The 13253-nt window shown below is 42.3% G+C and overlaps 1 protein-coding gene across 2 annotated transcripts in view; it reads right to left on the bottom strand.

The window, feature by feature from the left end:
• Positions 1-13253, bottom strand: part of BCL2L13 (BCL2 like 13) — a 66654-nt gene that overhangs the window by 45088 nt on the left and 8313 nt on the right. For both annotated transcript variants that reach the window (XM_079937654.1, XM_079937655.1), the window contains exon 2: positions 10194-10364. In XM_079937654.1, coding sequence (XP_079793780.1) covers positions 10194-10314 — 121 coding nt within the window. In that variant the 5' untranslated portion in view covers positions 10315-10364. The remainder of the gene's footprint in view (positions 1-10193; positions 10365-13253) is intronic.

Raw genomic sequence — 13253 nt, 5'->3', positions numbered from 1 at the left:
TGGCATTGCCCTATGGTCCTTGAGGGCAGGGGAACCACTGCCGCCACAGTAACACTCCTGCTGTTTGCTGGGCTAGGGTATTAAACTGTCTGGCTCTAATCCACTGAGTCCCGATGTCTACTCTGGGCATCTACGGAATTAGGAGGTTGAAGTATAAAAACCACATATGTTTCATAAAATTAATTCCCAGAATCTTTCTCCCAAGCTGAAATATTGAAGACATAATCCCTGCCTCAGGGGACCTAACCATTTACGGAGTAAACACTATCAACACAGCTACTCAGCTGGACGCCCAGCAAATCTATTATGATGGATGCTCACTGAGTCTAAACACCTGAGTCTTAAAACAACAGAATCCAGCATTCTCAGAAGTTACAGTTAGTTCTTAAGACAATGTTTAGGGACTTCCCTGGTGGTCCAGTGGGTAAGACTATGCACTCCCAGTGCGGGCGGGGCCCAGGTTCAACCCCTAGTCGGGGAACTAGATCCCGCATGCATGCCGCAACTAAGAAGCCAGCATGCTGCAACTAAAGAGCCCGCATGCTGCAACTAAAGAGCCCGCGTGCCGCAACTAAGACCTGGCACAGCCCAAAAAAAAAATATGTGTAAAAACTTAAAAAGATGTGCTACATGGTATCACAACCTATAGGACACATTTATCTTAAATGGCAAGCTCCTCATAAAAATATTACTCTGATTCAGCAGTTTGACTCTAGACAATTTAGAAAAGTAAGTAACTGGGGAATAGTAAAAAGCAACACACAGAACCTCTCTTAACTACCCTCCACAAGTGATGTGCTGAGTTACAAGACCCACTGCGGGCTGAGCACATGTGTACAGGGCGTGTGCCTACCAAGAATCAGTTATCGTTCTCCCAGCCTGTTTAGGAAAGTTATACTGGGAATACTGGGACTTCCCTAGCAGTCCAGTGCTTAGGACTCTGTGCTTCCACTGTAGGGCGCACGGGTTCGATCCCTGATTGCGGAACTAAGATCTCACAAGCTGCACAGCACGGCCAAAAAAAAACCATTATACTGGTCACTGAAATTCTGTAATTTATTTAAAATCACAGATATCATTGAAAGATGACATGCAAAGAGGCGTGATATTTCTATGAAAGCTAAATTAAATGTTTTGAGAAGTGGCTTTAAAAATACCACATCAAATTGGGTGTGACAGAAACAACTAAAAGACTGGGGAGAATCATAAAAGTTTAGAATGACTCTTCACAGAAACTGCTTCACAAGTGTCTCTATGTTCTTGCTCCACTTTAAATAAGCATAAATTTAAAACAATAGGTAATAGATATAGAGGTACGGTTTATGGTAGAAAGATGACATGGACTTCCAATCAACAGACCCATATTCAAAAACAAAAGAGCCTTGGCTGTTCACCAAAATTGCTACGTACATTTATTAACACTTTAAGTTAGAATTTCTTATGATAAACTCTTTATTTAGGATACCCTTTTGCCTTGACTTTTTCAATTAAATTCCTACTACCACTGTTAGTCACCTAGGTGGCCCGGTGGATAAGACTCTGAGCTCCCAATGCAGGGGTCCAGGTTCAATCCCTGATCAGTGAATTAGATCCCACAAGCCGCAACTAAAAGATCCCACACGCACAAGGAAGATCATGTGTGCCACAACTAACACCCGGCACAGCCAAATAAATAAATAAATATTTTTAAAACATTTAAAAAAGGGGTGGTGCTCTGTGGTAAACCAAAAACTGTACACAGCAGTGCTACTGATGTTTAAGATGACACAAACATGCAACAACGGAGATAAAATACACAAACACCCAAACATGTTTTAAGATAAAACAGTGAAAAAAATCGCAAATAACTGACTACAACTATTTGAAAGCCATGTGCATACTGATTAATATCAGAGGACAACAGAGAGTAAAATAGCTGCTGTGTGAGTTTGCTGAAATAATCAATATTTCATATCACATTTTCTTTTATGAGTTTGTTTGTTTTGCGGTACGCGGGCCTCTCACTGCTGTGGCCTCTCCCGTCGCGGAGCACAGGCTCCAGACGCACAGGCCCAGCGGCCATGGCTCACGGGCCCAGCCACTCTGAGGCATGTGGGATCCTCCCGGACCGGGGCACGAACCTGCGTCCCCTGCATCGGCAGGCGGACTCTCAACAACGGCGCCACCAGGGAAGGCCCTTTTATGAGTTTTTAAAGCCATTTTGAAGTAATTTTGTTTAAACAGCAGCCTACCTCGGGGTACTTAAAATATGATTCGAAGTTTAAAAACAGAACACACCCACTAGTTACAATGTCAGCATTTCAATGAACTTTCTTAGGACATCTTTGGTCATCCCTCTTGCTAGAAAGGTACTGGAGCCCATCATTTCTCAATCTCAACATTACCCTTTTTTACAAATTTTATTTATTTTTAAAATTTTATTATTTTTTAACATCTTTATTGGAGTATAATTGCTTTACAATGGTGTGTTAGTTTCTGCTTTATAACAAAGTGAGTCAGCTATACATATACATATATCCCCATATCTCCTCCCTCTTGCGTCTCCCTCCCACCCTCCCTATCCCACCCCTCTAGGTGGTCACAAAGCACCGAGCTGATCTCCCTGTGCTATGTGGCTGCTTCCAACTAGCCATCCATTCTACATTTGGTAGTGTGTATAAGTCAGCGCTACTCCCTCACTTCACCCCAGCTTACCCTTCCCCCTCCCCATGTCCTCAAGTCCATTCTCTACGTCTATGTCTTTATTTCTGTCCTGCCCCTAGGTTCATCAGAACCCATGTGTTTTTTTTAGATTCTATATATATATGTGTTAGCATATGGTATTTGCTTTTCTTTCTGACTTACTTCACTGTGTATGACAGACTCTAGGTCTATCCACCCCACTACAAATAACTCAATTTCGTTTCTTTTATGGCTGAGGAATATTCCATTGAACATATGTGCCACACCTTATCCATTCATCTGTCGATGGACACTTAGGTTGCTTCCATGTCCTGGCTATTGTAAACAGTGCTGCAGTAAACATTGGGGGGCGTGTGTCTTTTTGAATTATGGTTTTCTCAGGGTATATGCCCAGTAGTGGGATTGCTGGATCATATGGTAATTCTATTTTTAGTTTTTTAAGGAACCTCCATACTCTTCTCCCTAGTGGCTGTATCGATTTACATTCCCACCAACAGTGCAAGAGGGTTCCCTTTTCTCCACACCCTCTCCAGCATTTATTGTTTGTAGATGTTTTGATGATGGTCATTCTGACTGGTGTGAAGTGATACCTCACGGTAGTTTTGATTTGCATTTCTCGAATGATTAGTGGTGTTGAGCATCTTTTCATGTGTTTGGTGGCAATCTGTATGTCTTCTTTGGAGAAATGTCTATTTAGGTCTTTTGCCCATTTTGGGGTTGGGTTGTTTAGTTTTTTGATATCGAGCTGCATGAGCTCCTTGTATATTCTGGAGATTAATCCTTTGTTACTTTGTTTGCAAATATTTTCTCCCATTCTGAGGGTTGTCTTTTTGCCTTGATTATGCTTTCCTTTGCTGCGCCAAAGCCCTTAAGTTTCATTAGGTCCCCTTTGTTTATTTTTGGTTTTATTTCCTTTTCTCTAGGAGGTGGGTCAAAGGAGATCTTGCTGTGATTTATGTCATAGAGTGTTCTACCTGTTTTCCTCAAAGAGTTTTATGGTGTCTCGCCTTACATTTAGGTCTTTAGTCCATTTTGAGTTTATTTTTGTGTATGGTGTTAGGGAATGTTCTAATTTCACTGTTTCACATGCAGCTGTCCAGTTTTCCAACCACCACTTACTGAAGAGGCTGTCCTTTCTCCAATGTATATCCTTGCCTCCTTTATCAAAGATAAGGTGACCATATGCACGTGGGTTTATCTCTGGGCTTTCTATCCTGTTCTATTGATCTATATTTCTGTTTTTGTGCCAGTACCATACTGTCTTGATTACTGTAGCTTTGTACTATAGTCTGAAGTCCAGGAGCCTGATTCCTCCAGCTCCGTTTTTCTTTCTCAAGATTGCTTTGGCTATTCAGAGTCTTTTCTGTTTCCAAATTGTGCAATTTTTGGTTCTAGTTCTGTGAAAAATGCCATTGGTAGTTTGATAGGGATTGCACTGAATCTGTAGATTGCTTTGGGTAGTATAGTCATTTTCACAATGTCGATTATTCCAATCCAAGAACATGGTATATCTCTCCATCTGTTTGTATCATCTTTAATTTCTTTTAACAGTGCCTTATGGTTTTCTGCATACAAGTCTTTTGCCCCCTTAGGTAGGTTTATTCCTAGGTATTTTATTCTTTTTGTTGCAGTGGTAAATGGGAGTGTTTCCTTAATTTCTCTTTCAGATTTCATCATTAGTGTATAGGGATGTGAGAGATTTCTGTGCATTAATTTTGTACCCTGCTAGTTTACCAAATTCATTGATTAGCTCTAGTAGTTTTCTGGTAGCATTTGTAGGATTCTCTATGTACAGTATCATATCATCTGCAGACAGTGACAGTTTTACTTGTTCTTTTCCGATTTGGATTCCTTTTTCTTTTTCTTCTCTGATTTCTGTGGCTAAAAGTTCCAAAACTATGTTAAATAATAGTGGGCAACCTTGGCAACCTTGTCTTGTTCCTGATCTTAAGAGGAAATGGTTTCAATTTTTCACCATTGAGAACGATGTTGGCTGTGAGTGTGTCATATATGGCCTTTATTATGTTGAGGTAGGTTCCCTCTATGCCTACTTTCTGGAGAGTTTTTATCATAACTGTGTGTTGAATTTTGTCAAAAGCTTTTTCTGCATCTTTTTCTGATCATATGGTTTTTATCCTTCAATTTGTTAATATGGTGTATCCCACTGATTGATTTGCATATATTGAAGAATCCTTGCATTCCTGGGATAAACCCCACTTGATCATGGTGTATGATCCTTTTAATGTGCTGTTGGATTCTGTTTGCTAGTATTTTGTTGAGGACTTTTGCATCTATGTTCATCAGAGATTCTGGCCTGTAGTTTTCTTTTTTTGTGACATCTTTGTCTGGTTTTGGTATCAGGGTGATGGTGGCCTTGTAAAATGAGTTTGGGAGTGCTCCTCCATCTGTTATATTTAGGAAGAGTTTGATAAGGATAGGTGTTAGCTCTTCTCTGAATGTTTGATAGAATTCACCTGTGAAGCCATCTGGTCCTGGGCTTTTCTTTCTTTTTTTTTCTTTTCTCTTTTTTTTTTTGCGGTACGGGGGCCGCTCCCGTTGCGGAGCACAGGCTCTGGACGCGCAGGCTCAGCGGCCATGGCTCACGGGCCCAGCCGCTCTGCAGCATGTGGGATCTTCCTGGACCGGGGCACAAACCCACGTCCCCTGCATCGGCAGGCAGACTCTCAACCACTGTGCCACCAGGGAAGCCCCTGGGCTTTTCTTTGATGGAAGATTTTTAATCACAGTTGCAATTTCAGTGCTTCTGATTCATCTGTTTATATTTTCTATTTCTTCCTGGTTCAGTCTCGAAGTTTGTGCTTTTCTAAGAATTTGTCCACTTCTGCCAGGTTGCCCATTTTATTGGAATATAGTAGCTTGTAGTAATCTCTCATGATCCTTTGTATTTCTGCAGTGTCAGTTGTTACTTCTCCTTTTTCATTTCTAATTCTGTTGACTTGAGTCTTCTCCCTTTGTTTCTTGATGAGTCTGGCTAATGGTTTATCAATTTTGTTTATCTTCTCAAAGAACGAGCTTTTAGTTTTATTGCTCTTTGTTACTGTTTCCTTCATTTCTTTTTCATTTATTTATGATCTGCTTTTATGCTTTCTTTCCTTCTGCTAACTTTTTTGTTGTTCTTCTTCTTCTTTCTCTAATTGCTTTAGGTGTAAGGTTAGGTTGTTTGAGGTTTTTCTTTTTCTTGTGGTAGGATTGTATTGCTATAAACTTCCCTCTTAGAACTGCTTTTGCTGCATCCCATAGGTTTTGGGTAGTTGTGTTTTCATTGTCATTTGTTTCTAGGTATTTTTTTGATTTCCCCTTTGATTTCTTCATTGATCTCCTGGTTATTTAGTAGTGTATTGTTTAGCCTCCATGTGTTTGTATTTTTTACATTTTTTTTCCTGTAACTGATATCTACTCTCATAGCATTGTGGTTGGAAAAGATCTTGATATGATTTCAGCTTTCTTAAATTTACCAAGGCTTGATCTGTGACCCAAGACATGGTCTATCCTGGAGAATGTTCCATGAGCACTTGAGAAGAAAGTGTATTCTGTTGTTTTTGGATGGAATGTCCTATAAATATCAATTAAGTCCATCTTGTTTAATGTGTCATTTAAAGTTTGTGTCTTCTTATTTATTTTCATTTTGGATGACCTGTCCATTGGTGAAGGTGGGGAGTTAAAGTCCCCTACTATTATCGTGTTACTGTCTATTTTCCCCTTTATGGCTGTTAGCATTTGCCTTACGTATTGAGGTGCTCCTGTGTTGGGTGCATAAATATTTACAATTGTTAAATCTTCTTCTTGGATTGATCCCTTGATCATTTGTAGTGTCCTTCTTTGTCTCTTGTAATAGTCTTTATTTTAAAGTCTATTTTGTCTGACATGAGAATTACTACTCCAGCTTTCTTTTGATTTCCATGTGCATGGAGTATCTTTTTTTTTTTCCATCCCCTCACTTTCAGTCTGTATGTGTCCCTAGGTTTGAAGTGGGTCTCTTGTAGACAGCTTACATATGGGTCTTGTTTTCGTATCCATTCCGCCAGTCTATGTCTTTTGGTTGGAGCATTTAATCCATTTACATTTAAGGTAATTATCAATATGTATGGTCCTATTACCATTTTCTTAACTGTTTTGGGTTTGTTTTTATAGGTCTTTTCCTTCTCTTGTTTTTCCTGCCTAGAGAAGTTCCTTTCGCATTTGTTTTAAAGCTGGTTTGGTGGTGCTGAATTCTCTTAACTTTTGCTTATCTGTAAAGGTTTTAATTTCTCCATTGAATCTGAATGAGATCCTTCCTGGGTAGAGTAATCTTGGTTGTAGGTCTTTCCCTTTCATCACTTTAAATATGTCCTGCCACTCCCTTCTGGCTTGCAGAGTTTCTGCTGAAAGATCCCCTGTTAACCTTATGGGGATTCCCTTGTATGTTATTTGTTGCTTTTCCCTTGCTGCTTTTAATATTTTTCTTTGTGTTTAATTTTTGATAGTTTGATTAATATGTGTCTCCGTGTGTTTCTCTTTGGATTTATCCTGTATGGTACTCTCTGTGCTTCCTGGACTTGACTATGTCCTTTCCCACGTTAGGGAAGTTTTCAACTATAATGTCTTCAAATATTTTCTGAGACACTTTCTTCTTCTCCTCTTCTTCTGGACCCCTATAATTCGAATGTTGGTGCGTCTAATGTTGTCCCAGAGGGTCTGAGACTGCCTTCAATTCCTTTCATTCTTTTTTCTTTATTCTGCTCCCTGGCAGTTATTTCCACCATTTTATCTTCCAGCTCACTTATCTGTTCTTCTGCCTCAGTTACTGTGTTATTGATTCCTTCTAGAGTATTTTTAATTTCAGTAATTGTGTTGTTCATCACTGTTTGTTTGCTCTTTAGTTCTTCTAGATCCTTGTTAAATTTTTCTTGTATTTTCTGCATTCTGTTTCTGAGATTTTGGATCATCTTTACTATCATTACTCTGAATTATTTTTCAGGTAGGTTGCCTATTTCATCTTCATTTATTTGGTCTTTTAGGTTTTTAACCTTGCTCCTTTGTCTGTAACATATTTTTTTGTCATTTCTTTTCTTTTTTTTTTTTTTTTTTGGATGATTGGTGCTGTATTCCTGTCCTACTGGTTGTTTGGCCTGAAACATCCAGCACTGGAGTTTGCAGGCAGTTGGATAGAGCTGGGTCTTGGTGCTGAGATGAGGACCTCCAGGAGGCCTCACTCCGACTGATATTCCCTGGGGTCTGAGGTTCTCTGTTAGTCCAGAGGTTTGGACTCGGAGCTCCCACCACAGGAGCTTGGGCCTGATATCCGGCCTGGGAATCAAGATCCTACAAGCTGCATGGCACAGAAAAAAAAAAAAAGAAAAACAAAAGGAAGAAAGAAAGACAAAAAGGAGCAGTACAATATCAAAAAATAAAAAACAAAATAAAATTAATAAGATAAAAAATGTATTAGGACAAATAAAACTATAATTGAAACAACTGCAATAAGGTAAAATAAAACCACAGCGGAAAAAAGAAAGAAAAAAAAAAGTGCCTTGGCCTTGGGGGGGTAGTTTAGGCGGGGTGTGAAACTTAGGCAGGGCTGGGGTTTAGGGTAGGGTGGGACTTAGGCGGTGGGGGTTGGGGGTGTGAGCATGGGGCAGAGCCTAGGCAGGGCGACCTTCAGTGTGGGGCGGGGCCTCTGCTTAGGACCTGCCCAGAAGGGGAGAGGCAGCATGTGGAAAGGAGGGCCTCTGGAGTGTGGGGTTCTGGAGTCTGGAGGTAGGGCCCTGAGTGAGCATGTGTGGGTGCGGCTTAGGCCCAGCACATTGGAGGGGGTCTCAGGGGGGGTCTCTGAGTGTAGAGGTGGGGCCCTGGCTGGGGGTGCAGGGGCGGGGCTTGGGCTCTGCACGGCAGGAGGGAGGCTCCGAGGGCAGAGGATTAGGCCGGGAGCCCAACTGGCTCCCCAGTGCCTGAGTAGACAGGGAAAGTGCTGGCCCCGTTCCCATCCATTCCTTCGCGCCCCTCCCCCACCGTCTCCCCCAGGGTCTCCCCAGTTGCTGCTGGACCCCTAACCGTGGGTGGGTCCCGCTGGGTGGGTGGACCCCTAACCGTGGGTGGGTCCCCTCCCCCAGCCGCCCCTCAGGGGTGCCGGTCCCGGAGGTCCGGCCTTTACTTTTGCTCCCCCTTCCCTGCCTCCCACTCCCTCAGGACCCGCGTGGCTGGAGGGGGCCTGGGTGGGCAGAGGATCAGGCTGGGGACCTCAACAGCTTCCCAGGGGCCCAAGTGGACAGGGGAAACCTGGCCATGCCCCCTTTTGATCCTCTGTCCTCCCAATGGTTCCCCAATTTCCCCCTTCGGGCGTGGGATCCCTTCCCCTCCCCCAGCCACCCCTCAGGGGCTCCTGTCCCATCCGGCCTCCACTTCTCCTCCCCCTTCACTCCCCCTATGCCCACGTCCTCCCCAGTCGCTGGGGGTTCCTCTCGTCCCCTTAGGTGTCCGTGGTCCCCCACTGGTGCCTGGTAGGTGCCCTAGTTGTGAGTAGACATGAATTCCGTGTCGTCCTAGTACCAACACTACCCATTCTTGAGCTAAAATAGCAGCAAATAAATAAGAACTACCTCCATGGCTGTAGTAAAAATCTATGGATAAGAATATTTAAGATGATGATGTTGCATCTTAACGAAGAAGATTAATTCAGCCTCTAGTAACTGTTTCAAGCTTCGTTTGGCAAATTATTTAAAGAAGGACATATACAACTTCGTGATACAAAGAACTGCGCTAAAAACTCTCTAAGTCTGATCGACTGTTTACATCTAATATCCCTATTACTATATATAAAATAAACAACAAGGACCTACTGTATAGCACAGGGAACTCTACTCCATATTTTGTGATAACCTATAAGGTAAAAGAATCTGAAAAAAAAGATATATATGTATATATATATAACTGAATCACTTTGCTGTACACCTGAAACTAACACAAGATTGTAAATCAACTATACTTCAATTAAAAAAAAACCCTAATAGCCTTGAAAAAAGGTAATTTGAGGAACTCAACTGTGTTATAAACTTTAAAAATAATTATATAATTCTAATCTATGGCTTGCTAAGTATGAAATCTCTAAAGGCAGATGGGTTTCTGTTTATTTACATTTTTCCCTGTACCAATGGCAATCATTTAAAATATGGAGCTCTTGGGAATTCCCCGGCGGTCCAGTGGTTAGGACTCCAGGCTTCCACTGTAGGGGCCATGGGTTCAATCCCTGGTCAGGGAACTAAGATCCCGCAAGCCGCATGGTACGGCCAAAAAATAAATAAATAAAATATCGAGCTCTTAAAAAACATGAAAAGTCATGCTTGTGGGAATGGATGAGGGGATGGGAAGGGATGGAGTGGCTCTTATTCTTTAAGAGCCTATTAGTATTATTCAATCTTATAACCAGAGCTATAAGTTACTTAGATACATATAATTTTGCACACATGAAGTAATTATTACTACTTAATACAACCACCACAAGCCAAAGATAATACCTTGGGGTGAGGAAAGATGTTGCTCCTGCAGCTTCTCCAGAGAGAGGAGTCCCAAGTAGCTGAGGACAACATACTTTGTTTCATAGTGAAATCCTAGAGGCACAGTAGTAGAGGACGCCATGGGGTCGGCTGGCAGCGCTCCGGAAAGGTCTACTTACAGATGTGTAAAACCTAAAAACATAAAAGTATTTTTTCAGTTTAAAGTTTATTACAGGGGCTTCCCTGGAGACACAGTAGTTAAGCATCCACCTGCCAATGCAGGAGACATGGGTTTGAGCCCTGGTCCAGGAAGATCCCACATGCCGCGGAGCAACTGAGCCCATGCGCCACAAATACTGAGCCTGTGCTCTAGAGCTTGCGAGCCACAACTACTGAGCCCACGTGCCACAACTCCTGAAGCCCGCACGCCTAGAGCCCATGGTCTGCAACAAGAGAAGTCACCACAACGAAGAGTAGCCCCTGCTCACCGCAACTAGAGAAAGCCCGTGCATAGCAATGAAGACCCAACACAGCCAAAAATAAAGTAAAAATAAATAAACGTATAAAAAAGAAAATAAATAAAGTTTATTACATGCCAGTACATTTTCCCATTGACTCCAACTATTCAACTAAATACCAAAATAAATATTTCTTGGCCTTTTTTATCTCAGTAATCTTTAAAAAACATAATTTAATTTATTGACAAGTAGGAATTTATTTATTCGGATATCAAATCAAAAGCAAATTTCTGGGCTCCCCTCATGAGGCAGTAGTTAAGAATCCGCCTGCCAATGCAGGGTACATGGGTTCGAGCCCTGGTCCGGGAAGATCCCACATGCCACGGAACAACTAAGCCCGTGCACCACAACTACTGAGCCTACGCTCTAGAGCCCGTGAGCCACAACTACTGAAGGCCACGTGCCTAGAGCCCGTGCTCCTGAACAAGAAGCCACTGCAATGAGAAGCCCACACACCGCAACGAAGAGTATCCCCTGCTCGCCACAACTAGAGAGCGCCCGCATAGCAACAAAGACCCAACGCAGCCAAAAATAATAAATAAAAATAATAAAGTTCCCTTAAAAAAAAAAAAAGAAAATTTCCCTTTCTACCTCTCCCTAGTTACTCTATTTTCACCTATGTGGCAAAAACACTAGCTCTGCCCTCTCTTTACCTTCCCCCCAGAGCCAGCATATGTTCTCTTATTTCTTTTACTAGTAAAGCCTACTAAATTTCAGCTACATCCATGGCCACACAGCTGCAAACAACATTTCCCTGTTTCCTTTACAGCTTCGTGTGCTACAAGGTTAGCCTGAGCCTGAGGAAGAAGAGCAGAAGTTACATGTGCAATGTGGTGGTGGCGGGGGTCTCTCCTTGAAGACTTCCTCTTTCCTCCTCTCTGGGTTTGAAATGTGCGTATGGCAGACACCTCACTCTGACATGCAAACAAGGACACCACTCCAGGGGACAGCACGAGACAGAAGGGACCTGGGTCCCTGAATGACCCCGTGGAGCAGAGCTGCCCTGCCCGCCTTGACCACTAGCCTCTGACTCCTATTCAGGCCACTTTATTCTGAATCTCTTCAATAGGTACTTTAACTTGTATCCTAATCAATGCAAGTAAAATTCACTTCTCCATGTGGACTTAAGAGCTGTTTTACATACCATGTACCCCCCTTTTTAAAAGACATACTCTCTTAGCAACTTTCAAATATGCAAGGCAGAATTATATACTATAGTCACCAGACTGTACATTACATCCCCAGGACTTATTTATTTCACAATGAGAAGTTTGTATCTTTTGACCCCTACTACGTACCTTAACAGTTGTTTCAAAACAAAATGTCTTACTAAGAAGTTTCCAAATAATTGTTTTCTACTGAAAACAATGATACAGACTGTTTTAAGATCTTAAGAAATATCTGTGCATTGGGCACAAAGGCTTAAGCTCAATCGCCTGCCCTCAGGAGTTTTCTATCAAGTAGAGGAAAACAAAAGCATAGAAACAAATAAGAACAATAAAATTCTGTGATACGAGTCAGTATACATGAGTGGGAAGGGCAACCCAAAACAAGGAACAGGTAATTCTCTCGAGAGAAAGAAAAAAGAAGTGGAGAGCTTCCCTCGTGGCACAGTGGTTAAGAATCTGCCTGCCAATGCAGGGGACACGGGTTCGAGCCCTGGTCTGGGAAGATCCCACATGCCGCAGAGCACCTAAGCCCGTGCGCCACAACTACTGAGCATGCGCTCTAGAGTCTGCGAGCCACAACTACTGAGCCCATGTGCTGCAACTACTGAAGCCTGCACACCTAGAGCACGTGCTCCACAACAAGAGAAGCCACTGCAATGAGAAGCCCGCGCATTGCAACGAAGAATAGGCCCCGCTCGCTGCAACTAGAGAAAGCCCGCACACAGCAACGAAGACCCAACACAGCCAAAAATAAATAAATAAAATAAATAAATTTTTTAAAAAAAAGTGGAAATCAGGAAAGGCTTTATAAGGTAAAATCTGAGCAGATCTTGGAACGTGAGTGATTAGTCACCAACTGACCCAGCTGGGGAATGGGACGACGTGAACTTTAGATGTCAAGTAGACCCGGAAAAGGCACAGAAGTGTTTTGGAACAGCAGGGAACAACACAAAAATTACCCACTTGACATGGCAAAGTCCTACGATACAAGGATGGGGCTCACAGTAGTCAGCATGTGGCCTGCCTCGTATGCTACAGGATGCTTGGCAGCTCGGGTTTTATCCTGTAAGCTGGAAAATTATTTTAACCATGTCCATTAACGAACCCGCAGAACTGTATGCAAATTCTGTGCGCATGAGCATTTTTTCTGGAGGGAAAAAAAACCACTCAATTTCTTTCGGTAGCCTCTCAGATTAGATCATGATGCAAAAAAACGCTAGGAACTCTGTAGAACACCAGTAGGAATCACTGAAGGGTTTTGAGCAAGAGAAGCACATGAACAGATTATATTCTAGAAAAATCATCCTGGAGGCAGTGTGGAAGCCAGAACGGAGACTGGAGGCAAGGACACAAGTTAGGGTAATACTGGAAAAACCTGAACAGGAGCGTATGAA

The sequence above is a fragment of the Stenella coeruleoalba genome (genome assembly GCF_951394435.1).
Source record: "Stenella coeruleoalba genome assembly, chromosome: 11".
Taxonomy (NCBI): Eukaryota; Metazoa; Chordata; class Mammalia; order Artiodactyla; family Delphinidae; genus Stenella; species Stenella coeruleoalba.
This window is presented reverse-complemented; position numbering and strand designations above follow the sequence as displayed.